At 44.8% G+C, this 26,854-nt stretch overlaps 2 protein-coding genes across 2 annotated transcripts; both read right to left on the minus strand.

The window, feature by feature from the left end:
* Positions 1–11,129: 11,129 nt before the first annotated feature.
* On the minus strand, positions 11,130–16,223 carry LOC123098823 (uncharacterized). The gene is made up of 6 exons (XM_044520899.1): positions 15,512–16,223; positions 15,249–15,347; positions 14,573–14,649; positions 13,495–13,611; positions 12,843–12,857; positions 11,130–12,050 (listed from the first exon to the last, which is right to left on the minus strand). The coding sequence occupies exons 2-6, from the start codon at positions 15,323–15,325 to the stop codon at positions 11,680–11,682; spliced, it is 657 nt and encodes a 218-aa protein (XP_044376834.1). The 5' UTR covers positions 15,326–15,347; positions 15,512–16,223; the 3' UTR covers positions 11,130–11,679.
* Positions 16,224–17,192: 969 nt separating this feature from the next.
* On the minus strand, positions 17,193–18,455 carry LOC123098822 (uncharacterized). The gene has a single exon (XM_044520898.1). The coding sequence runs from the start codon at positions 18,114–18,116 to the stop codon at positions 17,436–17,438; it is 681 nt and encodes a 226-aa protein (XP_044376833.1). The 5' UTR covers positions 18,117–18,455; the 3' UTR covers positions 17,193–17,435.
* Positions 18,456–26,854: the final 8,399 nt, after the last annotated feature.

The raw sequence follows: 26,854 nt of genomic DNA on the forward strand, positions 1-26,854 counted from the left end.
CTTGCAATACAGGCAAGAACTCCTTCTTTGACTATTCCATTTTGAACTACTTCAAAATCTTGTCAAGGTATGTACTCACTGAAAAAACTTATCAAGCGCCTTGATATATCTCTATAGATCTTGATCCCCAATATGTAAGCAGCTTCACCGAGGTCTTCCTTTGAAAAACTCGTTTCAAACACTCCTTTATGCTTTCCAGAAAATTCTACATCATTTTTGATCAACAATATGTTATTCACATATACTTATCAGAAAGGTTGTAGTGCTCCCACTCACTTTACAGGCTCCACCGCAAGTCTGTATAAAACTATATGCTTTGATCAACTCATCAAAGCGTATATTCCAACTCCGAGATGCTTTGCACCAGTCCATAGATGGATCGCTCGAGCTTGCACATTTTGTTAGCACCTTTAGGATTGACAAAACCTTCTGGTTGCATCATATACAACTCTTCTTTAAGAAAATCCATTAAGGAGTGTAGTTTTGATATCCATTTGCTAGATTTCATAAAATGCGGCAATTGCTAACATGATTCGGACAGACTTAAGCATCGATACGAGTGAGAAAAAACTCATCGCAGTCAACACCTTGAACTTGTCGAAAAACTTTTTGCGACAATTCGAGCTTTGTAGATAGTAACACTACCATCAGCGTCCGTCTTCCTCCTGAAGATCCATTTATTCTCAATGGCTTGCCGATCATCGGGGAAGTCCACCAAAGTCCACACTTTGTTCTTATATACGGATCCTATCTCAGATTTCATGGCCTCAAGCCATTTATCGGAATCTGGGTTCATCATCGCTTCCTCATAGTTCGTAGGTTCGTCATGGTCTAGTAACACGACTTCCAGGACAGGATTACCGTACCACTCTAGTGTGGAATGTTCTCTAGTTGACCTACGAGGTTTGGTAGTAACTTGATCTGAAGTTTCATGATCATTATCATTAGCTTCCTCTCTAGTTAGTGTAGGCATCACAGGAACAGTTTTCTGTGATGAGCTACTTTCCAATTCGAAAGAAGGTACAATTACCTCATCAAGTTCTACTTTCCTCCCACTCACTTCTTTCAAGAGAAACTCCTTCCCTAGAAAGGATCCATTCTTAGCAACAAAGATCTTGCCTTTGGATCTGTGATAGAAGGTGTACCCAACAGTTTCTTTTGGGTATCCTATGAAGACGCACTTCTTCGATTTGGGTTCGAGCTTATCAGGATGAAGCTTTTTCACATAAGCATCGCAACCCCAAACTTTAAGAAATGACAGCTTAGGTTTCTTGCCAAACTATAGTTCATACGGTGTCATCTCAACGGATTTAGATGGTGCCCTATTTAACGTGAATGCAGCTGTCTCTAATGCATAACCCCAAAATGATAGTGGTAAATCGGTAAGAGACATCATAGATCGCACCGTATCTAATAAATTACGGTTACGATGTTCGTACACACCACTACGCTGTGGTGTTCTAGGTGGCGTGAGTTGTGAAACTATTCCACATTGTTTTAAATGAAGGCCAAACTCGTAACTCAAATATTCGCCTCCGCGATCAGATCGTAGAAACTTTATTTTGTTGTTACGATGATTCTCCACTTCACTCTAAAATTCTTTGAACTTTTCAAATGTTTCAGACTTGTGTTTTATTAAGTAGATATACCCATATCTGCTCAAATCATCTATGAAGGTCAGAAAATAACGATACCCGCCACGATCCTCAATACTCATCGGACCGCATACATCGGTATGTATTATTTCCAATAAGTCAGTGGCTCGCTCCATTGTTCCAGAGAACGGAGTTTTAGTCATCTTGCCCATGAGGCATGGTTCGCAAGCATCAAATGATTCATAATCAAGTGATTCCAAAAGTCCATCCGCATGGAGTTTCTTCATGCGCTTTACACCAATATGACCTAAATGGCAGTGCCACAAATATGTTGCACTATCATTATCAACTTTGCATCTTTTGGCATCAATATTATGAATATGTGTATCACTACGATCGAGATTCAATAAACCATTCACATTGGGTGTATGACCACAGAAGGTTTTATTCATGTAAATAGAACAACAATTATTCTCTGACTTAAATGAATAACTGTATTGCAATAAACATGATCAAATCATATTTATGCTCAACGCAAACACCAAATAACATTTATTTAGGTTCAACACTAATCCCGAAGGTAGAGGGAATGTGCGATGGTGATCTTACAACCTTGGAATCACTTCCAACACACATCATCGCCTTGCCCTTATCTAGTCTCTGTTCATTTTGCAACTCCTGTTTTGAGTTACTAATCCTAGCAACTAAACCGGTATCAAATACCCAGGGGTTACTATAAACACTAGTAAAGTACACATCAATAACATGTATATCAAATATATCTTTGTTCATTTTGCCATCCTTCTTATCCACCAATTATCTAGGGAAGTTCCACTTCCAGTGACCATTTCCTTTGAAGTAGAAGCACTCAGTTTCAGGCTTAGGTCTAGCTTTGGGATTCTTCATGGGAGTGGCAACTTGCTTGCCATTCTTCTTGAAGTTCCCTTTCTTTCCCTTGCCCTTTTTCTTGAAACTAGTGGTCTTGTTAGTCATCACACTTGATGCTCTTTCTTGATTTCCACCTTTGCCGATTTCAGCATCGCGAAGAGCTTGGGAATAATTTTCGTCATCCCATGCAAATTATAGTTCATCACAAAGTTCTAGTAGCTTCGTGATAGTGACTAGAGAATTCTGTCAATCACTATCTTATCTGGAAGATTAACTCCCACTTGATTCAAGCGATTGTAGTACCCGGACATTCTGAGTACATGCTCACTGGCTGAGCTATTCTCCTCCATCTTGTAGGCAAAGTACTTGTCAGAGGTCTCATACCTCTTGACTTGGGCATGAGTCTGAAATACCAATTTCAACTCTTGGAACATCTCATATGCTCCGTGTCGTTTTAAAACATTTTTGAAGTCCCGGTTCTAAGCCGTAAACCATGGTGCACTAAACTATCAAGTAGTCATCATACCGAGCTTGCAAAACGTTCATAACGTCAGCATCTGCTCCTGCAACAGGTTCGTCACCTAGTGGTGCATCAAGGACATAATTCTTCTGTGCAGCAATGAGGATAATCCCCAGATCACGGACCAAGTCCACGTCATTTCTACTATCATCTTTCAACTTATTTTTCTCTAGGAACATATCAAAAATAAAACAGGGGAGCAATACGCGAGCTATTGATTTACAACATAAATATGCAAATACTATCAGGACTAAGTTCATGATAAATTAATTTTAATTAATCATATTACTTAAGAACTCCCACTTAGATAGACATCCCTCGAGTCATCTAAATGATCACGTGATCCAAATCAACTAAACCATGTCCGATCATCACGTGAGATGGAGTAGTCTTCAATGGTGAACATCTCTATGTTGATCATATCTACTATATGATTCACGTTCGACCTTTCGGTCTCCAGTGTTCCGAGGCCATGTCTGTACATGCTAGGCTCATCAACTTTAACCCCAGTATTCCGCATGTGCAAAATTGTCTTGCACCCGTTGTATGTGAACATAGAGCTTATCACACCCGATCATCACGTGGTGTCTCGGCACGACGAACTGTCGCAACGGTGCATACTTAGGGAGAACACTTATACCTTGAAATTTTAGTAAGGGGTCATCTTATAATGCTACTATCGTACTAAGCAAAATAAGATGCATAAAAGATAAACATCACATGCAATCAAAACATGTGACATGATATGGCCATCATCATCTTGTGCCTTTGATATCCATCTCCAAAGCATCGTCATGATATCCATCGTCACCGGCTTGACACCTTGATCTCCATCGTAGAGTCGTTGTCGTCTCGCCAACTATTGCTTCTACAACAATCGCTACCGCATAGTGATAAAGTAAAGCAATTACATGGCGATTGCATTTCATACAATAAATCGACAACCATAAGGCTCCTGCCAGTTGCCGATAACTTTTACAAAACATGATCATCTCATACAATAACGTATATCACATCATGTCTTGACCATATCACATCACAACATGCCCTGCAAAAACAAGTTAGACGTCCTCTACTTTGTTGTTGCAAGTTTTACGTGGCTGCTACAGGCTTCTAGCAAGAACCGTTCTTACCTACGCATCAAAACCACAACGATTTTTCCTCAAGTGTGTTGTTTTAACCTTCAACAAGGACCAGCCGTAGTCAAATTTGATTCAACTAAAATTGGAGAAACAGACACCCGCAAACACCTTTGTGAAAACAAGTTGCATGTCTGTCGGTGGAACCGGTCTCATGAACGTGGTCATGTAAGGTTGGTCCGGGCCGCTTCATCCAACAATACCGCCGAATCAAAATAAGACGTTGGTGGTAAGCAGTACGACTATTATCGCCCACAACTCTTTGTGTTCCACTCGTGCATATCATCTACGCATAGACCTGGCTCTTATACCACTATTGGGGAACGTACCATGCAATTTCAAAAAAATTACCTACGATCACGCAAGATCTATCTAGGAGATGCATAGCAACGAGAGGAGGAGAGTGTGTCCACGTACCCTTGTAGACCGAAAGCGGAACCGTTAGATTAACGCGATTGATGTAGTCGAACGTCTTCGCGATCCAACCGATCAAGTACCGAACATATGACACCTCCGAGTTCAGCACACGTTCAGCATGATGATGTCCCTCAAACTCTTGATCCAGCAGAGGATCGAGGGAGAGTTTCATCAGCACGATGGCGTGGTGACGGTGATGGTGATGTGATCCGCGCAGGGCTTCGCCTAAGCACTACGACGGTATGACCGGAGGAGTAAACTATGGAGGGGGGCACCGCACACGGCTAAGAGAACAATTGATGTGCTATGGGGTGCCCCCTGCCCGCGCATATAAAGGAGGGGAGGAGGAGGTGGCCGACCCTAGGAGGCGCGCCAAGTGGGGGGAGTCCCACTAGGACTCCTAGTCCTAGTCGGCTCCCCCCTTCCTTCCAACGAAGAGGGGGAAAGGGGAAAGAGGGGGAGAGGGAGAAGGAAAGGGGGGCCACTCCCCCCACCCCTTGTCCCATTCAGATTGGTCATGGGGGCGCCACCTCTTGTGGCCTGCCTCCCTCTCTCCACTATGGCCCATGAGGCCCATTAACTTTCCCGGGGGGTTCCGGTAACCTACCGGTACTCCGAAAAATCCCCGAACCTCTTCGGAACCATTCCGGTGTCCGTACATAACCTTCCAATATATCAATCTTTACCTCTCGACCATTTTGAGACTCCTCGTCATGTCCGTGATCACATCCGGGACTCCGAACAAACTTCGGTCACCAAAACACACAACTCATAATACAAATCGTCATCGAACGTTAAGCGTGCGGACCCTACGGGTTCGAGAACTGTGTAGACATGACCCATACACATCTCCGGTCAATAACCAATAACGGAACCTGGATGCTCATTTTGGTTCCTACATATTCTACAATGATCTTTATCGGTCAAACCGCATGACAGCATACGTTATTCCCTTTGTCATCGGTATGTTACTTGCCCGAGATTTGATCGTCAGTATCATCATACCTAGTTCAATCTCGTTACCGGCAAGTCTCTTTACTCATTCTGTAATGCATCATCCCGTAACTAACTCATTAGTCACATTGCTTGCAAGGCTTATAGTGATGTGCATTACCGAGAGGGCCCAGAGATACCTCTCCGATACTCGGAGTGACAAATCCTAATCTTGATCTATGCCAACCCAACAAACACCTTCGAAGACACCTGTAGAGCATCTTTATAATCACCCAATAATGTTGTGACGTTTGATAGCACACAAGGTGTTCCTCCGGTATTCGGGAGTTGCATAATCTCATAGTCAGAGGAATATGTATAAGTCATGAAGAAAGCAATAGCAATAAAACTTAACGATCATTATGCTAAGCTAACGGGTGGGTCTTGTACATCACATCATTCTCCTAATGATTTGATCTCGTTCATCAAATGAAAACACATGTTATGGTTAGGAAACTTAACCATCTTTGATTAACGAGCTATTCTAGTAGAGGCTTACTAAGGACACTGTGTTTTGTCTATGTATCCACACATGTATCAAGTTTCCGGTTAATACAATTCTAGCATGAATAATAAACATTTATCATGATATAAGGAAATATAAATAACAACTTTATTATTGCCTCTAGGGCATATTTCCTTCAATAATATCTTCTTCATTCCTAGGAGCAAAAAAGGAATGTCATTTAGGGACCTTTGGATACCAAGATTTTTGACCTCTTGCTTTCATAGTTATGAATTGCAGAATAGAAACAATTAGAAAATTAATTAGTAAGTCTTCCCTCATCCCTATTGGTATCACTTTGGGCCATTAGGCCACTACCAGAACCATGTGAGAGCCCTATTTTTAAGAATAAATTGTCAGATTATGTTAGAACCATGGACTTTTTAAATCTAGTATTGATACGCCTGGTTATTTTCCTTTGCTTGTGCATGGCAGAGATTTGTCGAGTTCAATCAGTACAGCAAGAAATACTAACTATTTTTTGGTCAGGCAACACCCAAATTTGAAATGCCACCCTACCTTACTGCTTGGCCATGTTGCCAAATCAGATCAAAAATCAAGCAAAATCCTATTCTTCCACTTATTTTACTAATTAGCTAGTATTTGTGGGAGGGGATTATTAAACACTTTTTAATTTTTTTAGATCGTTGAATCCCTTTGTACTTATCCCTTCTAATAAATTCATTCCTATTATTTACTAGACCTAGTTTTATTCTCTTCGATTGATTGCATCTCAAAGCGCACATTGCTTAAGTACCTTGTCCGCGAAATGTATTGAACAATATAGTAGGAAAGCATGGATTGAGAATATAAGTCGCGTAGTTCAAATGGCGGGTGCGATTGCTCGTATTATAGGTCTTGGTGAAATACTATCGGGTGAATTAGCCGAATTTGTATAGTTCAGCTATTGCTCTGAATTTGGAATCCAAAATATATTAGGATTCTATTAATGGGCGATGGGTTGATGATATAAGAGGGAAGCTTTGTAAAAGCAACGGGAAGAATTTCTCAGATACCCGTGAGTGAGGTTTACTTGGGTAGTGTTGTAATACTTTGTATAAACCTATTGATGGAAAAGGCGAAATTATAGCTTTTGAATCTGGCTTGTTGAATCTCCCGTTATCGTCATCTTCCTCATGTGGTTGACACCTAGGGCTGGACGAAAGTTCGAAGCTCGCAAGCATAATGAGCGCTCAATAGTTCGGTTCGTTTCGGCTCGTGCTCATTAGTTAATGAACCAAACTGAACAATGTTTTTTGCCCGTTAAGATTAATGAGCTAACGAGCAAGCAAATGAGTTTCACGAGCTAATTCGTTTAGCTCTCTAATTTTTAAAAGTTTGACAAGAGGACCATAGTTCAAATTAGCCCACTAACAAAAGAGCTGCTAGTTAGCCCAGCCTAAGGGCCTAGCACCCCAGCCCACTTCAGCACTTCTCATAGACCTAGGACCTAGCCGCCAGGAGACACTAGAGTCAACCAGGAGCCAGCCGCTAGGAACCGAACGTCCTTGTTTAATTTATGCCGTTGTGAATTTTTTATGGGATCATGGGATTCTTCTGTGTTTTTTATTACCTCAATGAGTGATACATCTCCAACGTATCTATAATTTATGAAGTATTTATGCCATGTTTACAACAATTTTATATGGTTTTGGTATGATTTGCATGGAACTAACCCGGACTAACGCTGTTTTCAGCAGAACTACCGTGGTGTTGTTTTTTTGTGCAGAAATAAAAGTTCTCCAAATGCAACGAAACTTTTTGACGATTTTTTTGGAACAAAAGAGGCACTAGAAGCTTCGTGGGAGGACCAGAAGGTGAAGGAGGAGAGCACAACCCACCAGGGCGCGCCTTGCCCGTGTGCAGGTGGGTTGTGCTCACCTCGAGGCCCATCTTCGCGTGAAACCAACGCCAAAAAATCCTATAAATACAGAAACCCCCAGAAATAACCCTAGATCAGAAGTTTCGCCGCTGCAAACCTCTGTAGCCACAAAAAACCAATCTAGACCATGTTCCAGCACCCTGCCGGAGGAGGAAATCTTCACCAGTGGCCATCTTCATCATCCCGACGGCCACCATGATGAGGAGGGAGTAGTTCACCCTCGGGGCTGAGGGTTTGTACCAGTAGCTATGTGTTTACTCTCTCTCTCTCTCTCGCGTGTGTTCTTGATTTGGCACGATCTTGATGCATCGCGAGCTTTGTTAATATAGTTGGATCATGTGGTGTTTTCCCCTCTCTATCTTGTTGTGATGAATTGAGTTTTCCCTTTGAGATTTTGTTATTATTGGATTGAATAATTTTATGGATTTGAGAACACTTGATGTATGTTTTGCTATGAATGCCCGTGGTGACAATGGGGTATCATATTGATTCACTTGATGTGTGTTTTGGCACTCAACTCGTGGATTCCCGAGGTGACTTGGGGTAATCTATGCATAGGAGTTGATGCACGTTCTCGTCTTTGTTTCTCCGGTAGAAATCTTGGGGCATTCTTTGAGGTTCTTTGTGTTGGATTGAGTATTATGAATCTGAAATTGTTTGATGCATATCGTATAATCAACTCACGAATACTCGCGGTGACATTGGAGTATCTAGGTGACATTAGAGTTGGTTGATGTGTATCATATGGTGTTATTTTAGTACGAACTCTTGAATAGATCGATCGGAAAGGGTAACTTGGTGTTATTTTAGTACGAACTCTTGGATAAATCAATCGGAAAGGATAACTTTGAGGTGGTTTCGTATCCTACAAACAATTTCTTCTTATGTTCTCCGCAAGATAAGAACTTTGCAGTGATTCTTCATAGCGCGTTGGTTATATGATCCAATTATATTAGCATTGTTGAGATATTGCACTAGCGAAAATACAGACCCTAGGCCTCATTTTCAAGCATTGCAATACCGTTTGTGCTCTGTTTTATCAATTGCTACCTTGCTGTTTTTTATTGTTCCTATTACAAAAATCAATATCTACTATCATTACTACACTTGTATCACCATCTCTTCGCCGAATTAGTGCACCTATACAATTTACCATTGTATTTGGTGTGTTGGGGACACAAGAGATTTCTTGTATTTGATTGCAGGGTTGTTTGAGAGAGACCATCTTCATCATACGTCTCCCATTGATTGATAAACCTTAGGTTATCCACATGAGGGGAAATTGCTACTGTCCTACAAAACTCTGCGCTTGGAGGCCCAACACGAGTCTACAAAAACAAGTTGTGTAGTAGACATCAACGAGCACTCGTGAACACTCGCGAGCATAACAAGCTCATAACGAACCCTGCTTAACAGAGGTTTTAGCTCGTTAATATTAACGAGCTTAACGTTAATGAGCTTAACGATAACGAGCCGAACGAACCGAGCAGCTCGTTAATCCAACCCTAGACACCTCTCCTGGCTCCATGACAGTCCTCTCTATTCTTCATGTCATGTCGTTCCCACTGCCACATTGTCGCCATTTCCCTTAGCTAGTTCACGTCACCAGTGATTCTACCCCATGCACCTCGCAGGTGCTCACCTAAACCCCACATGAACTTATTAGCTTTTGGTTTTGGTGGTTGTCACCATCGACCTCATTAAGTTGGCATCAAGACCCCCCCCCCCAAGATTCATTCAAGCTCCCTCCTCCTTATGTGTGATCCGTCGGCACGCGCGCAAGTCCACACGCTTAACCTTCAAAGATTAAGTATATGAAAAGCAAATCCATTTTTGTGATGGAGTCCACCAATAAAATTGAAGGATCCACTCAATTCCAAATCAAATACTTAACTATGGATTGGAACATCTAAAATATTTCCAAAAAAATATAAATAATCCTAATGTTGAGCAATTTTTTCAACAACTTTATTGTAAGTAAGTTGCCTGAATTATGGATTTGGGCCAGTCGATTCGGGGGAGAAAGATGTAGGCACAGGGGCCGCCGATGGCATCGCCGGGGCGAGAGGTAGCGGGGTGGCTAGGCTGGCCCGGGAGCGCCAGCGGCCGCGGGCGACAAGGTAGGTGGTTCAGCCATTGGTCGCATGCGATTTGGGGGAAGAAGATGAGCAGGCGAGAGTCGGAGGTTGAAGAAGGCCATCTTGCCGTTAACTTCACATCAAACGGCTCTAAACGATCGATTGAACCAATTTGTATTTTCAGTCACCTAACCCTTAGCCTGCCCCATTTTATAACTAAGCGTTTCATCAGACGGAGATCATGTGGCACGATGGTGTGCATGGTTTTTGTATTCTCCCCGGTCCCCGTTTCCGTAGGCAGCATGCGTCCACCCACCATATGGTACACTAGGTAGGAAATGCGGCTTGCCGCACCCGATAGCAATGCTGCCGGGTACAGTCATATCCACCGCTGCCGGGTACAGTCGTATCCTATCCGGTAACTATCCGGTAATAGTCATTGAGACATACTCCCTCCGTTCCGATTTACTCGTCGTGGTTTTAGTTTAAATTTGAACTAAAACCACGACGAGTAAATCGGAACGGAGGGAGTAGCAAATATTAAAAAAAACATGATACTGATTCAGTACAATACCATATACATATCATTATCTATGAACTGACTTAAGAAAAATTTAGACTACTAAAATGCCTCTATTCTGATGGAGCCTCCAAAAGCAAAGCAACTAAAGCATTGCATTTAAAATATAAACATAGCGATATAGTTTCAGTGCAATATAACACACCAAAGCATTACATATGACCCAAGAGAAGAATTGGAATTGCAGCTTGCCACACCCCTCTTGCCCCCAGCCATATCCAACCCAGTAAGACATGGTTTATATTCCATGGGTTCAGAGAACAAAATTATCCATAGCACTATAGTCCATTACATGCCAATGGTCCATTTTTTATACTAAACACATCAAGGTTTAGCACGCTGTACCAAAAAAAGCAACAAAGATTGTTCACTGTAACTAATTCACAATGCTTTATCAAGCATAGGAGTAAACTATATAGTTAACTATTTAAGATAGATAGCCTTGTCCACTGAACCCAGAACCCGCCGCCAATCACTTAAATCCAGGGTAGTGGGCAGAGTTTCATACCCACATAATTTCTGAGTAGCACAAAAGTCTGGTGAGTATTCAGATCAGAAGAAATTGATAAGCTATTGAATATAAGCATAAGTCTAAAAGTTGCTGTTAGGCTTTTTCACCATAAAGACACAAAATATTCATACAATGGATAAAAACCAACTGACCAAAGACAGATAGAAAAACATATGCACATAGGAACCAAAACCAACATAATCCGTATGATCATTCACAGTAGTAGGTCCGTAACATAGACCACATTACTTTTCTGGATCCTCATAAAACATCAAACATTTTGTAGATACTCATATAATATACCTAAAACGCTAAAACATGTTGATGGCCAGCACATGTCTGATCTTCTTTCTAACAAAGCATCGCAAGCCATACAAATAAACATGCTTTATCGCAAAAAGTTTTACAAACCAAGCATATACACATACTTGAGCGTTGAAAAATGGATATAATAGTGGGAAAGGGTATAGTAGCAACAACATTTGTACTCACCTTTGTGTATACAAAACAAATTAAATAAATCCACCCTTTAGTTGTCTTTTCTGCTGGATATCTCATATGCTTAACTCTGTTAGCAACCTGATGCGGATAAAAGAGAAGATTGATGCACATGAATAAAAACAAGAAATGTAAAAATAAGACGGGTATTTCTTTTGCAGTAAGAGCATTGTATTATAGAGTAATTGTCCCCAGCCCGCGCCGCCGCAGACGTCCCCGCCGCACGGGCCGCATCCCCAAGGGGTCCCGTAGCTGGTGTGGCGTGAGGGGCGGCGACCAGGCGAGTCCGTTGGTCGGGAACCTGGCCGGCACCGGCAGATCCCGCTCCTCCTCGTACTCCTCCAGATAGAGCTCTTCCGGCAATACGGCACGGGAGCGCCACGTAGCCGGCCAGCAAGCTCTTCCATACTTCTAGTTCTCGGCGAGCGCTCAGCCAGGTATTGGCTGCACAACACTATCAGTTACGTAGCAATCAAATCATCATCCCCATTCATCCATTACCCAAACCAATTAGGGGGGAAATTACATAGTAGAAAAAAACAACCTTAGCATCATGAATTGCGTAAAAGAAGAAAGCTAACCACACAATTGAAGTGAAAGTCTACCTTCATGTGATCCATGACACAATAGCTCTACAACTAAGATGAGGTCGTTTTGGAGACACTAACGTGATTACATCACCTCAACTTCTGTCTTCCAGGCCGTCCATCAATGCAGACCAGCCATATAAAATCTAAATTACATTGTGGGTCAAGAAATCAAAAGGAGGAGCTCACTTGAGCTTTGGGACAACTCACTCACACGAACATATGTGCATAATAGACCCAGTCGCCCAAGCTTCTCATAGTGTGAGCTGCTACTCTCCTACATAAACCACAATAGCATTATAGCGTAGTTCAACTCTTGGTCTTATACAGGAGTCCGCTACTGTTGAATAAAAACAGACCAAAACAGCATTGTGGTGCATTCGAAATAAAATATTTTTTCCGTGGTCATTAGAGAATCAGGACACCTACTTTTTAGTTAAATTCAACTTGGAAGAAGCTGAGAGCAATTGTTCCTAAAAGTGCAATATCACATTAGCTAATATTAGTAGTTCTTAGCATTTCTTAAAACAACAAATATAAATGAAAAGTTAGCCTTCTTTGGAATGAAATTTAGAACCAAGAGCTAAAAATGTACAGTTTTGATACCCATTAGATCCAAAACTCAGAACTATGCAAGGAAAGCACTTACTCAAAAAACAATGAACTTCATGATGAGTTCCGTTGAAGCATTCAGATCAACAGTGAACATAATCGCCCATGATGATGCATTCATAAAATAAAATTCAGCAAGGCCCGAAGACTCACATAAAGGCAGAGTCTCCATAAATTACTTTAGGAAAGCTGCAGAACTTGGTTATCCCTATGATGCGACCGATCTTGGAATAAATAAGTATGCTTTGTTTGTCTATTTCCATCATGGTCTATTAATATATGGAGTTACACTGTCACGGACCTCTCATTATAGACTACTGAACATCTTCACTATAAAGTCGGATCATAGATGACCATGTGAGCCGTGGATGACCTTGAAGATTTTATCCAAAATTTGAGAAGTTCTGGTACACCAATATAAGCTGAATGAATGTTAGCAGGGTTATATTCTTGACATGAACACTTTTTCGGAGAAATTCAATAACTTAGTTTGTTTCTCGATAAATTAAGCATTTATCATGTCAATGCAAATTTGAACTGACTTCATTACTAATTGTTTATGACTAAGTTAATTGTTCATGCTTCATACGACCCTCTTGGCTAAGTTATTTGTTCGCCATTAGACCAGCATTTAAAATAGATCAAAGCCCAAAAAAACACAAAGTGAATGGTAGGAAAAAGGGCTATACCTTTGATTCTCGATGCATTTCTGCAAAGATGCTCCGTTAGATCAAACTGGGAGAAAGTAGCTGTATGGTACAATGAAAACTGTTGGTCAGTTTTTGTATGATGTAGTAATATGGTGCCTGCAATTTTGAAATAATAGGAATTAGTAGGGCATCGAGGTAGATTACAAATAACACATAGTAGTACTATAAGTTGGCTGCTAAATCGGATATGCATCCAGAAGGCGCAAAAAATAATCTGGTGAATGAAGTAGAAGATTGACACCTAACCATAGGAAGTACTCAACCATAGGCACGCAGCAAACTGCATTAACTAAAGGAACATGGCCGCATGAATCAAATCATTTATTTGTCAAACATACTTTGTCATGCTGAATGGAATTCAACGCTGCAAAAAGGAATATTGTAATATATCTATTCTCTGGTCACCAATACAATCACTAAATGCAAAATAAAACAGCATTCTCTTTCCATCGAAAAGGAATTCTCTAATAACAGAGTCATTATCGATCAATTAGACCAAAGCTAGTCTGTAGCAGGCTCTTTATAGAGGAAATGCATATTTCATTCATGATGGAAGAAATCAAAGTGACTTTAACCAAATTGATGCAAGCAATAACCAGAATAAATACCAGCCAGAATATCTCCCCAAAAAACATGAAACACAGGTTTCAAACTGCTCCTCGAAGCATGAGCCGGATAAGGCAAGTTAGGTATGTATCTCCATCATTTTTAGTGGATTTTGTTGGAGCGTCAATAATTTCAACACTCTACTAACTACCAACACCGAGCACAAAGGAAAACCAAAGCATTTTATTATGGCTGCGACATGAACTAAGAAGAGGACACCTAACGAAACAATGATCACAATTTTTATCAGACAGAAGCATGATGCACACACACACACCTCTCTGATCCACCATTGACTCCAATTTCCAGAATCCAGCCTACCTCTGCATTATAAAGTATATGAAAACAAATCATGTGGGCTGCAACCGCTACTATTCCAGATTATTTGCCAGCACCCAGCAGAAACCAAACCAAGGCTCTGTCTCTCTATCTTTTCCACTTATTTGCTAACCTCTGTAAGGACGAAATCTTTGGAGAAGAACGATGATGCCAAGTCTTGCTGCGGGCCGAACGGGTACAGGCGTTTTGCTGGCAAAAGATACATGTAATTTTGTGAACATTAGCAATATGACATATGCAAAGCACTGAATAGTAGATTCTGACTAGACCGATTCATGCCCATTTTTATTGACTTGGTTCTCACAATTAATGACAAATGTTAATTGGTTAGACTAATCTGTTGATCATGCTTTAGCAGGTTACTTCATCAAATTTGGAAGAAAAAATCCCAGCAAAAGTAAGGCGAGCTACAGCCTACAAGACTGTTAGTTTAGCAGGCAATGAGTCCTACCACAAGGCCTTCACCTGCAAGGCTGCAACAACGACCCAGACATCCCTTTAATAGATCCAATTGTACAACAGCAAAATGTAAATATGAAAGGGGCAAAGAAAAAGCGCAAGAGATAGGCCAAAACCAAGATCGTCGACCTTCTCTACCCAATCGACTACAGGGGTAGCATTTTCCTCTATCATTTATTTTCTTGAATGGCCATCACATCGATACTTCTCTAGGTTACCTCACCATAAAGAAATATAATTGCAAGGATATCTCCTTTCAAAGTGCTTAGTTGTTTAGCTTCGGCAAACTGCGGAATATTATGAGCTTTCATGAGAAGTATAGTACAAACCATGATGCTTGCCTTACAGACTGTGATGCCTCCCGGTGCCTGCAGGCTGCACAGAGCCACACATAAGATGGATCCATGGAACCAATCGCTGACAACAACCTGCAAGAAGAACAGGGCGAGACCGCACGTCAGACGGTGATGGAAGAAGTGGCGCTGGCTGAGCGCAGTCAGAAGAGGCAGATCGAAGAAGAGAGAGGAAAACACACAATTTTTGAAGAAAATGGACGAGTGCATCAAGAAGGACGACTGGATCAGAAGCTCACCTCGGCCACCTTCAAACCTGGCAATGGCCATCACATCCAGGCTGTTGATGAGGAGAGATCAAGGGCTCCCTCGCTGCACGGCCGTCGCCGTCGGCCAGCACGGATCCGGGGGGAGGCACGTCGACCTCGCCGTGTACGTGCACCTCCTTCGTCCACCACTATGTGGGGATGGATGGCCGCCCACCTCCTTCGTTGTCGGGCTCGGGAACGGCAGTGGATCGCGTCAGCGAGCTGGATCCCGGCCGCCACGGCTGGATCTCGCCTCCTCGACTCGTGCGGGACATGTGTGCGGGACAAGAGGAGGAGGAGGAGGGGGAGGCTGAAGCGAGCCGGCGACGGAGAGGAGAATATGCGGGGCGGGGAAGGTGGTCGACGGGAGAGGAGGAGGCAGGGGTGGCGGCGCGAGCGACAGGAGGAAGAGAAAGGGGGGCGCGCTCCGCCTGGCTCCTACCCTTGATGGCATGACGGGAGGGGGCGTGCCCGCGTGCCTCCCGGATGCCATGAACGGCGACGGAGCAGCCGATGGGGCGGCGGGGGTTGAGCAGCACGGGCACAGCGACCGAGCGGCGGAGGAGAGGACGGGAGGAGGAGAAGGCGAGGCTAGGGGGTGGAGGCGCGAGGGGGACGAGGCGAGCAGCGGCCGCGGCAAAGAGGGAGAAGGGGGGAGAACCGGACGCGGGGCGGCGGCGGCTGGAGTGAAGCAGCGGGCGCAACGGAGGGCGAGTTCCTTTTATACGCCGACGTGTGAAAAGTCAAGAATGCCCTCCATGGGGCACGAGATTTACAGGCGGTGGCACGAACCTGAGCATAGGGCTCGATCCGACGGCCAGAACGCTCCATCTCGCGATCGGACGGCCCGGATTGCTCTACCTCGCGATCCGACGGCCAGGACGCGTCCGGGAGCTCGATCGGACGGTCGAAAATCCAAACGCACGGGGAGGCTTCATTTTGTTCGAGACTCTAACAATGGGATGGGATGCATGCATGATCCTGCAACCAACACCGCAGCCGGCCGCGCGCTTCCAGTCAATCAGCTCATCATTCGGCGTAATCGTTGGACGCATGCATCACATGCTAATTGACCCAGCCATATGAACCGCTTAATTTGTTATAAGTATTTGTCAAGCACCCGGGAAAAGTCATAGAATTTCTATGTCAAGCACCTATACGGACACGAAGGCATGGGTACGAACCACGACAACTAACAAATACTAGCACGGACGTGAGAGGGGCGATCGATGGGATATATGTTCCTTGCGATCGCCGGCAAACATGCCGCGATCCGATGCCTGACCAAGCAACCCGGCCGGCCTTTTCAGTCACGGCGTGAGGCTTGGCGCGCACGATCGATCGATCTCGCACCGACGCAGTTCACATCAGTCAGTCAGTCACTCAATCAATTCGATCCCGTTTAAGTACTCGATATCTCGCCATCGACCCCGCGACCGAACCAGAATGTTTGGTGGGCTCGTGCCCTTTGCTGCCCACCGACGAGCAGACCACGCCCTGTCTGCCTTCCTCTCCCACCAAGCATGTAGCAACTCGGCCTCATGATGGTCCTGGATCCATGGCGATCAGCCGCCCATCCCCCGCTGCCTCCGGCGCCACGTTTGGTCGACTGCCACTAGAGGCAACGCACGCCACGCATGAGCAGCAAACAAAGCGACAATGGCACGCAATATTCACGGGAAATGTAGGTACGATGATATCTTTACAGGATTAACGGAAGAGAGAACTGATTCAGGCTCGGCTCAGGTGCCAGCCACAGCCACATGCACGCTCCTTCTCATCACGGCACTGAAAACCACGCACGCGACGCATGTTTTCATCGGATCGGACGGCAACAATTCCCGAGGGTGCGTGCATGGGGAAGTTTACGGACTGTAGTTAACTTGTCAGTGCGCGGTACGTACGTGCCGTGCAGCTAGCTGCTCGCCCGGGCGCCATGGCCTGCAGGGGAGACAGCAGGACGCTTCTGCTTCAGCTTCTTCGTGGGGTCGCCGGCGAAGAGCTCCTCCCAGACGTCCGCGAAGGCGCGGAGGATGAGGTGGTGGTGGCGCGCCGCGTTGAGCGACAGGAACCGCTGCAGCAGCTCCCGCAGCTCCGCGCCGCCCGTGATCCCGTTCTCCACCACCATCTCCGCCATGGACCGCCGGAACTCGCCCAGCGGGTCCTCCGTCTCCGTCACCACCGCCACGCTCTCCTCCTCCAGCCGACCGCGCCCACCTTGCCGGTGCCGCGGCGGCCTCGCGCTGCAACGGCACGCCTGCGCGACGCCGTCCTCCTCCCGGGCCCGGACGCCCAGCGCGCGCACGCCGCGCTCCAGCTCGCGGAGCTGGCCCAGGAGCGCGTCCACGCTCGGCGCGCCCTCGGCGTCGTGGTAGGCCGGCGCCTTGGGCTTCGCTGCGGGCGCTGGTTCCGCCGTTGGTCCGGCGCTCGACGACGACGACGACTTGGCCAGTGCCATCGTGGAGAGATTGTCTGCGACGACGGCCACAGACCTGGAGCCGCCGCAGCCAAAGATGAACCCACCCGCGCCCGCCTTCTTCCTCTTCTTCGGCTTCGCAGTCTCCACGCCGCCGCCGCGAGGTGTCGTCGCTTTCATGCCTTGATTCTCGAGCACAATCAGTGTGACTGCCCGGGCTACTTGGCTAGCGAGGAAGAGCTAAGGGAAGAAAAGGAACTAGAGCTCGGGCTTAATAAGAGCCGGGTGGGCGAGTGAAACCGAGCGCGCCAGGAAGATGCAGCACTGGTGTCACACAATTCTTTTGTTGCGGGCACGTTGCGCTCTAGTGGCGTGTGCAGACTGCAGAGAGAGAGACACGCATATCGATCCAAGTAACTGGATTCAATCGTCTAAAAACTAGTAGTATCAGGGCACCAGCTGTTCGGCGGTCAATGTCACTGTCTGGTAAACCGACTGATTGCTACCAGCAGTAGTAATTATCACGAACCCGACGAACTGAAAAACAAAAGAACAGTGTTTCCATCAGCGCACGGCGTGGTTGCTGAAACGACAGTGAGACGCATGCAGGCTAGCGTATGTGTTCCGGACGATCGAGTCTCCAAAAACTAAAATTCAGCGGGCACTGGCGTTTTCTTGCGGTGATGTCCACCTCCATGAGATGAGAGGTACGTACCGTAGCCGTAGGTGTGCATCCGCAAGACAACTACAGGTCCACGCAAGCAAGGCCCGGAAACGGAGCTAGGCTAGCGAGCTACGACCGGGAAACCAACGGCAAAGCTAGCGTCCTCATCCACGACGCTTGCGTCCCGCGCTACCTGCAGCGGGCGGAACAGAGAAACGGACGAGGGAAGCGCCAACGAACGAGGTGGCGGGAGATTTGGATCATGGTGGGATGGGCCTGATTATGGGTAACCTATTTGATTTGGATCAGAGGGGAGGGGTCCTACTGTCGCTACAAACTAATACAGTGCTAGTAGTACTATATATGAGTTGAGATGCCTTGGAAGAAACGCGCTGCGTGCTGGAACCGGACGCCACTTTGTTTGCTTGCTGAGTTGCTGTCCTATTCATTTCATCTCATCCGCATGTGTCGATATCCGTTGATGCACTCCGGCGAAGTGGCGTCTCTCTCTCGTTGCTTCACTTCATCATACCTCATTTGCTCGACACAAGAACGGTAGGTTACCGAACTTGCCATCGCACTACTCCTGGGGTCTAATCTAGATTAATTAAACGTGTACAAAGCATGTGCTTAGTTCTACTAGTTAATTAAGCATCGGTTGGTTAGGTTTCACTCGGCCGTGATGAGCTGAGCTGCCCACATACAGATACATGAGACAGAAGGTGTGACAGATAAAAGGAAAAATCTTTTGCGAGAGAAAAGAAAAGGAGGGAGATCGATCGAGAACATGGTTGCTCCATTCGAGTGTGCTTCCGCCGGCCTGCATCTTTTGCGAGCCTGGCTTTTGACCTGGGTACAGAGATTGTATTCGATGAAACATTGACCGTGCCCTGCATAACAATCTGTCAGGGAAAAAAGTTGATAGGGGAACAATACTAGTGGGCTAGTGCCGGTCGGTGCAATGCAGCGCAGTGGAGTGGAACTGAAAGTCTCAATGCTACCTCTGCATATGCTTGTGTCTGCGTAGTTCCTGCAGTAGGTGCTGCTCAGAGTATGTTAAAAGGAACAAGTCATGCTTTTTGTTTTCACTTTAGCTACATGTCAGCTGACTGACTTTTACATTTTGGGTATTTTTTAACCGTTGATTGCTGCTCCAAGATGCGTGCTAGTTGTTTTTTTTCTGTTGTGTGTGCTGTCCTGTATTGGGCTGCTAATTTTTTTAAAATAATACTTTTTTTATTAAATTTCAGAAATATTACGCCTTAATTATATTTTCTAAAAATAATACCCAGTCGGCCTATTGCTGGCTGATTGGATCCAGTCGGCCTACTGCTGGCCGATTGGACCCTAGTCGACCCACTTTAGGCCGATTGGATCTAGTCAGCCCACTGCTGGCCGATTGGCCCCACTCGGCCCACTGCTGGCCGATTGGCGCCTAGTCTGCTTCCTCTAGGCCGACAGGTGCATGCACCCATTTATTTGTTGAATAGGTATTTGAAAAATGTTGAAGACGTATTTAAAAAACGTTGATCATGCATATAAAAATGTTAATCAAGCATTTGAAAAAAATGTTGAACAAGTATTTGAAAAATGTTGAAAAAATATTTGAAACTGTTGAATAGGTATTTGAAAAAAGTTAAAGAAGTATTTTAAAAAATGTTGATCATGTATGTTAATCAAGCATTTGCAAAAAATGTTGAACAAGTATTTAAAAAATATTGGTCATGTATATAGAAATATTGAACAAGTATTTGTAAAAATGTCGATCATGTATATAAAAATGTTGAACAAGTATTTGAAAAAATGTTAAACAAGTATTTAAAAAATTGAACAAGTATTTGAAAAAATGTTTAACATGTGTATAATATACATGACAAATACTTGTTCAACATTTTTATATACATGATCAATATTTTTTCAAATACTTGTTTAACATTTTTTCAAATACTTGTTTAACATTTTTTGCAAATGCTTGATTAACATTTTTTTATACATGATCAACATTTTTTTAAATACTTCTTCAACATTTTTCAAATACTCAACAGATAAATGAGTGCATGCACCTGTCGGCCTAGAGGAAGCAGCTAAATTTTTTTAAATAATACATTTTTTTATTAAATTGCACAAATATTACGTTGAAAATTTATTTTTCAAAAATAATACACCGTCGGCCCGCAGCGGGCCGACTGGGCCTAGTCAGCCCGCAGCGAGCCGAGTGGGCGCAGTCGGCCAGTAGCCGGCCGACAGCTGGCCCGCCTGACACGTGTCGGCCTCGGATTGGGCTGGCCACGTCGCGAGGGGGAGGGAGGGAGCTGTCGGCGCGGGCGCGCCCCTGTCAGCCTACCGCGGGCTGATCGGCCTGCTGCTGGCCGACAGGGTGCGACCCCACCTCGCGCGCGGCTGGCCCGGCTCCCTGCGGCCTTATCCTCCCTTTCCTCCACGCTCCACGCCCAAGCTTCTGTTCTTCTTCTGTTCTTACTTTCTCCTCTCTCTATACAAAAATGCCACCAATTTCGAGCCAACTCATTCATCATGGTGTCACTACCGGTGAGTTTGTCCCATGGAACTATCCTATTGTCCATCCTGAAATCGGTAGCTAGCCTCAGAAGAGTCGTGCTCATCCCAGGGTGAAAACTACGATCGAAAGGATAATGGGACATCTCAACTACACTACACTGGAATGCTTATCCACCTCCGTCTGAAGGGGGTTTTATAGGTAGAGAGGAGAAAATGGCGGGAAAGAACGACTGCGGTATGGCGGGAAAGGGTTGGCGGGAAATGGGTGGCGGGAAATGGGTGGCGGGAAAGAGTTGGCGCGAACATATGGCGGGAAAATATTGCGGGAAAAGGGTTGCGCGGAATACGTCATAGTTTTAAAAAAAATCCGGGGATCGTTCGGGAAAAAAATGATGGCATGCACCAGTCGGCCCACAGCAGACCAATTAGTCCCTGTCGGCCCACTGCAGGCCAATTAGGCCGACTGGACCTAAAGTGGTGGCCGACAGGCCAATCGGCCAGCAGCAAGCCGATAGGATCTCAGTCGGCCTGCTGTGGGCCGACTAGGTCCAGTCGGCCACCAGCGGGCCGACGGTGTATTATTTTTGGAAATTATTGTTTGGGCGTAATATTTGTGCAATTTAATAAAAAATGTATTATTTAAGAAAAATTAGCGAGGAAGCAGACTGGGCACCAATCGGCCAGCAGTGGGCCTGTTGGGGAACGTAGCAGAAATTCAAAATTTTCTACGCATCACCAAGATCAATCTATGGAGTAATCTAGCAACGAGGGGAAGGGGAGTGAATCTACATACCCTTGTAGATCGCGATGCGGAAGCGTTGCAAGAACGCGGATGAGGGAGTCGTACTCGTAGCGATTCAGATCGCGGTTGATTCCGATCTAAGCACCGAAAGAACGGTGCCTCCGCGTTCAACACACGTGCAGCCCGGTGACGTCTCCCACGCCTTGATCCAGCAAGGAGAGAGGGAGAGGTTTGGGAAGACTCCATCCAGCAGCAACACGACGGCATGGTGGTGGTGGAGGAGCGTGGCAATCCCGCAGGGCTTCGCCAAGCACCGCGGGAGAGGAGGAGGAAGAAGAGGGGTAGGGCTGCGCCAAAAGGAGACGTTCTCATGTCTGTATGGCAGCCAAACCTCAAGTATATATAGGGGGGAAGGGGGCTGCGCCCCCTTTAGGGTTTCCACCCCCAAGAGGAGGCGGCCAGCCCTAGATCCCATCAAGGGGGGCGGCCAAGGGGAGGAGAGGGGGAGGCGCCCCACTAGATGGGCCCTAAGGCCCATCTGGACCTAGGGTTTGCCCCTTCCCACTCTCCCATGCGCCTGGGCCTTGGTGGGGGGGCGCACCAGCCCACCTGGGGCTGGTCCCCTCCCACACTTGGCCCACGCAGCCTTCTGGGGCTGGTGGCCCCACTTGGTGGACCCCCGGGACCCTCCCGGTGGTCCCGGTACATTACCGATTTCACCCGAAACTTTTCCGGTGACCAAAACAGGACTTCCCATATATAAATCTTTACCTCCGGACCATTCCGGAACTCCTCGTGACGTCCGGGATCTCATCCGGGACTCCGAACAACATTCGGTAACCACGTACATACTTTCCCTATAACCCTAGCGTCATCGAACCTTAAGCGTGTAGACCCTACGGGTTCGGGAACCATGCAGACATGACCGAGACGTTCTCCGGTCAATAACCAACAGCGGGATCTGGATACCCATGTTGGCTCCCACATGTTCCACGATGATCTCATCGGATGAACCACGATGTCGGGGATTCAATCAATCCCGTATTCAATTCCCTTTGTCTAACGGTATGTTACTTGCCCGAGATTCGATCGTCGGTATCCCTATACCTTGTTCAATCTCGTTACCGGCAAGTCTCTTTACTCGTTCCGTAAATCACATCATCCCGTGATCAACTCCTTGGTCACACTGTGCACATTATGATGATGTCCTACCGAGTGGGCCCAGAGATACCTCTCCGTTTACACGGAGTGACAAATCCCAGTCTCGATTCGTGCCAACCCAACAGACACTTTCGGAGATACCCGTAGTGCACCTTTATAGCCACCCAGTTACGTTGTGACGTTTGGCACACCCAAAGCATTCCTACGGTATCCGGGAGTTGCACGATCTCATGGTCTAAGGAAGTGATACTTGACATTAGAAAAGCTCTGAGAAAACGAACTACACGATCTTGTGCTAGGCTTAGGATTGGGTCTTGTCCATCACATCATTCTCCTAATGATGTGATCCCGTTATCAACGACATCCAATGTCCATGGTCAGGAAACCGTAACCATCTATTGATCAACGAGCTAGTCAACTAGAGGCTTACCAGGGACATGGTGTTGTCTATGTATCCACACATGTATCTGAGTTTCCTATCAATACAATTCTAGCATGGATAATAAACGATTATCATGAACAAGGAAATATAATAATAACCTATTTATTATTGCCTCTAGGGCATATTTCCAACAGTCTCCCACTTGCACTAGAGTCAATAATCTAGTTCACATCACCATGTGATTAACACTGACAGGTCACATCACCATGTGACCAACACCCAAGAGTTTACTAGAGTCAACAATCTAGCTCACATCTCTATGTGATTAACACTCAATGAGTTCTGGTTTGATCATGTTATGCTTGTGAGAGAGGTTATTAGTCAACGGGTCTGAACCTTTCAGATTCGTGTGTGCTTTACGAATATCTATGTCATCTTTGTGGATGCTACCACGCGCTACTTGGAGCCATTTCAAGTAATTGCTCTACTATACGAATCCGGTTTACTACTCAGAGTCATCCGGATTAGTGTCAAAGTTCGCATCGACGTAACCCTTTACGACGAACTCCTTTTCACCTCCATAATCGAGAAAATTCCCTAGTCCACTAGGTACTAAGGATAAGTTCGACCGCTGTCATGTGATCCATTCCCGGATCACTATTGTACCCCTTGACCAACTCATGGCAAGGCACACTTCATGTGCGGTACACAGCATAACATACTGTAGAGCCTACGTCTAAAGCATAGGGGACGACCTTCGTCCTTTCTCTCTCTTCTGCTGTGGTCAGGTCTTGAGTCTTACTCAATACTCACACCTTGTAACACAGCCAAGAACTCCTTCTTTGCTGATCTATTTTGAACTCTTTCAAAAACATGTCAAGGTGTGCGTTCTTTTGAAAGTATCATCGGGCGTCTTGATCTATCTCTATAGATCTTGATGCCCAATATGTAAGCAGCTTTTATCCAAGTCTTCCTTTGAAAAACTCCTTTCAAACAACCCTTTATGCTTTCCAGAAATTTTACATCATTTCGGATCAACAATATGTCATTCACATATACTTATCAGAAATGTTGTAGCGCTCCCACTCACTTTATTGTAAATACAAGTTTCTAACAAACTTTGTATAAACCCAAAAACTTTGATCACCCCATCAAAGCGTATATTCTGACTCCGAGATGCTTGCTCTAATCCATGGAAGGATCGCTGGAGCTAGCATACCTTTTAGCATCCTTAGGATCGACAAAACCTTTCTGATTGTATCACATACAACCTTTCCTTACGAAAACTGGTAAGGAAACTTGTTTTGACATCCATCTGCCAGATTTCATAAATGTAGCTAATGCTAACATGATTCCGACGGACCTAAGCATCGCTACGGATGAGAAAAACTCATCGTAGTCAACTCCTTGAACTTGTGAAAATACTCTTTGCCACAAGTCGAGCTTCATAGACGGTAACATTACCGTCCACGTCCGTCTTCTTCTCAAAGATCCATTTATCTCGGATTTCATGGTTTCTAACCATTTGTCGGAATATGGGCCCACCATCGCTTCTCCATAGCTCGTAGGTTCAGTATTGTCCAACAACATGATATCTCAGACAGGATCACGTACCACTCTGAAGTAGCACGCATCCTCGTCGTCCTACGAGGTTTGGTAGTGACTTGATCCGAAGTTTCATGATCACTATCATAATCTTCCACTTCAATTGGTATAGGTGCCACAGGAACAACTTCCTGTGCCCTGCTACACACTAGTTGAAGTGACGGTTCAATAACCTTATCAAGTCTCCACCATCCTCCCACTCAATTCTTTCGAGAGAAACTTTTCCTCGAGAAAGGACTTATTGCTAGAAGCAATTACTTTTGCTTCCAGATCTGAAATAGGAGGTATACCCAACTGTTTTGGGTTTTCTATGAAGATGCATTTATCCGCTTTGGGTTCGAGCTTATCAGCCTGAAACATTTTTCACATAAGCGTCGCAGCCCCAAACTTTTAAGAAACAACAACTTAGGTTTCTATAAACGGTGTCGTCTCAACGGAATTACGTGGTGCCCCTTTTTAAAGTGAATGCGGTTGTCTCTAATGCCTAACCCATAAACGATAGTGGTAATTTGATAAGAAACATCATGGTATGCACCATATCCAATAGGGTGTAGTTATGATGTTCGGACACACCATCACACTATGGTGTTCCAGGCGGTATTAATTGTGAAACACTTTCCACAATGTCTTAATTGTGTGCCAAACTCGTAACTCAGATATCTCTATGATCATATCATAGACATTTTATCCTCTTGTCACGACAATCTTCAACTTCACTCTGAAATTACTTGAACCTTTCAATAATTCAGACTAGTGTTTCATCAAGTAAATACACTCAGCATCTACTCAAATTATCTGTGAAGTAAGAACATAACGATATCCACTGCATGCCTCAGCACTCATTGGACTGCGTACATCAAAATGTATTACTTCCAATAAGTTGCTCTCTTGTTCCATCTTACTGAAAACGAGGACTTTCAGTCATCTTGCCCATGTGGTATGATTTGCATGTCTCAAGTGATTCATAATCAAGTGAGTCTAAACGATCCATCTGCATGGAGTTTCTTCATGCATATATACCAATAGACATGGTTCGCATGTCTCAATCTTTTCAAAATGAGTGAGTCCAAAGATCCATCCACATGGAGCTTCCTCATGCGTTCTATACCAATATGACTCAAGTGGCAGTGCCACAAGTATGTGGTACTATCATTACTATCTTATATCTTTTTGGCATGAACATGTGTATCACTACGATCGAGATTCATTTTAGGTGCAAGACCATTGAAGGTATTATTCAAATAAACAGAGTAACCATTATTCTCCTTAAATGAATAACCGTTTTGCGGTAAACATAATCCAATCATGTTCAACGCAACCACCAAATCTCGATGGTAGAGGGAGCATGCGATGCTTGATCACATCAACCTTGGAAACACTTCCAACACATATCATCATCTCACCTTTAGCTAGTCTCCATTTATTCCACAGCTTTTATTTCGAGTTACTAACACTTAGCAACCGAACCAGTATCTAATACCCTGGTGCTGCTAGGAGTACTAGTAAAGTACACATTCATATAACGTATATCCAATATACTTCTGTCGACCTTGCCTGCCTTCTCATCTACCAAGTATCTAGGGTAGTACTGCTTCAGTGACCGTTCCTCTTATTACAGAAGCACTTAGTCTTGGGTTTGGGTTCAACCTTGGGATTCTTCACTAGAGCAGCAAACGACTTGTTGTTTCATGAAGTATCCCTTTTGCCCTTGCCCTTCTTAAACTAGTGGTTTTACTAACCATCAACAATTGATGCTCCTTCTTGATTTCTACTCTCGCGGTGTCAGACATCGCGAATAGCTCAAGGATCATCATAACTATCCTTGATATGTTATAGTTCATTACGAA

The sequence above is a fragment of the Triticum aestivum genome, chromosome 4D (assembly GCF_018294505.1).
Source record: "Triticum aestivum cultivar Chinese Spring chromosome 4D, IWGSC CS RefSeq v2.1, whole genome shotgun sequence".
NCBI lineage: Eukaryota > Viridiplantae > Streptophyta > Magnoliopsida > Poales > Poaceae > Triticum > Triticum aestivum.

What these genes read in the sequence shown, in the direction of transcription:
- LOC123098823 (XM_044520899.1), bottom strand. Translation starts at nt 15,325, where the DNA reads ATGGATCCATCTTATGTGTGGCTCTGTGCAGCCTGCAGGCACCGGGAG. An exon ending in TCTGTAAGGCAAGCATCATG is followed by an intron (nt 14,650 to 15,248) that starts GTTTGTACTATA and finishes ATCTTTTGCCAG; the next exon opens with CAAAACGCCTGTACCCGTTC. An exon ending in AAGATTTCGTCCTTACAGAG is followed by an intron (nt 13,612 to 14,572) that starts GTTAGCAAATAA and finishes TCAAAATTGCAG; the next exon opens with GCACCATATTACTACATCAT.
- LOC123098822 (XM_044520898.1), bottom strand. Translation starts at nt 18,116, where the DNA reads ATGAAAGCGACGACACCTCGCGGCGGCGGCGTGGAGACTGCGAAGCCG.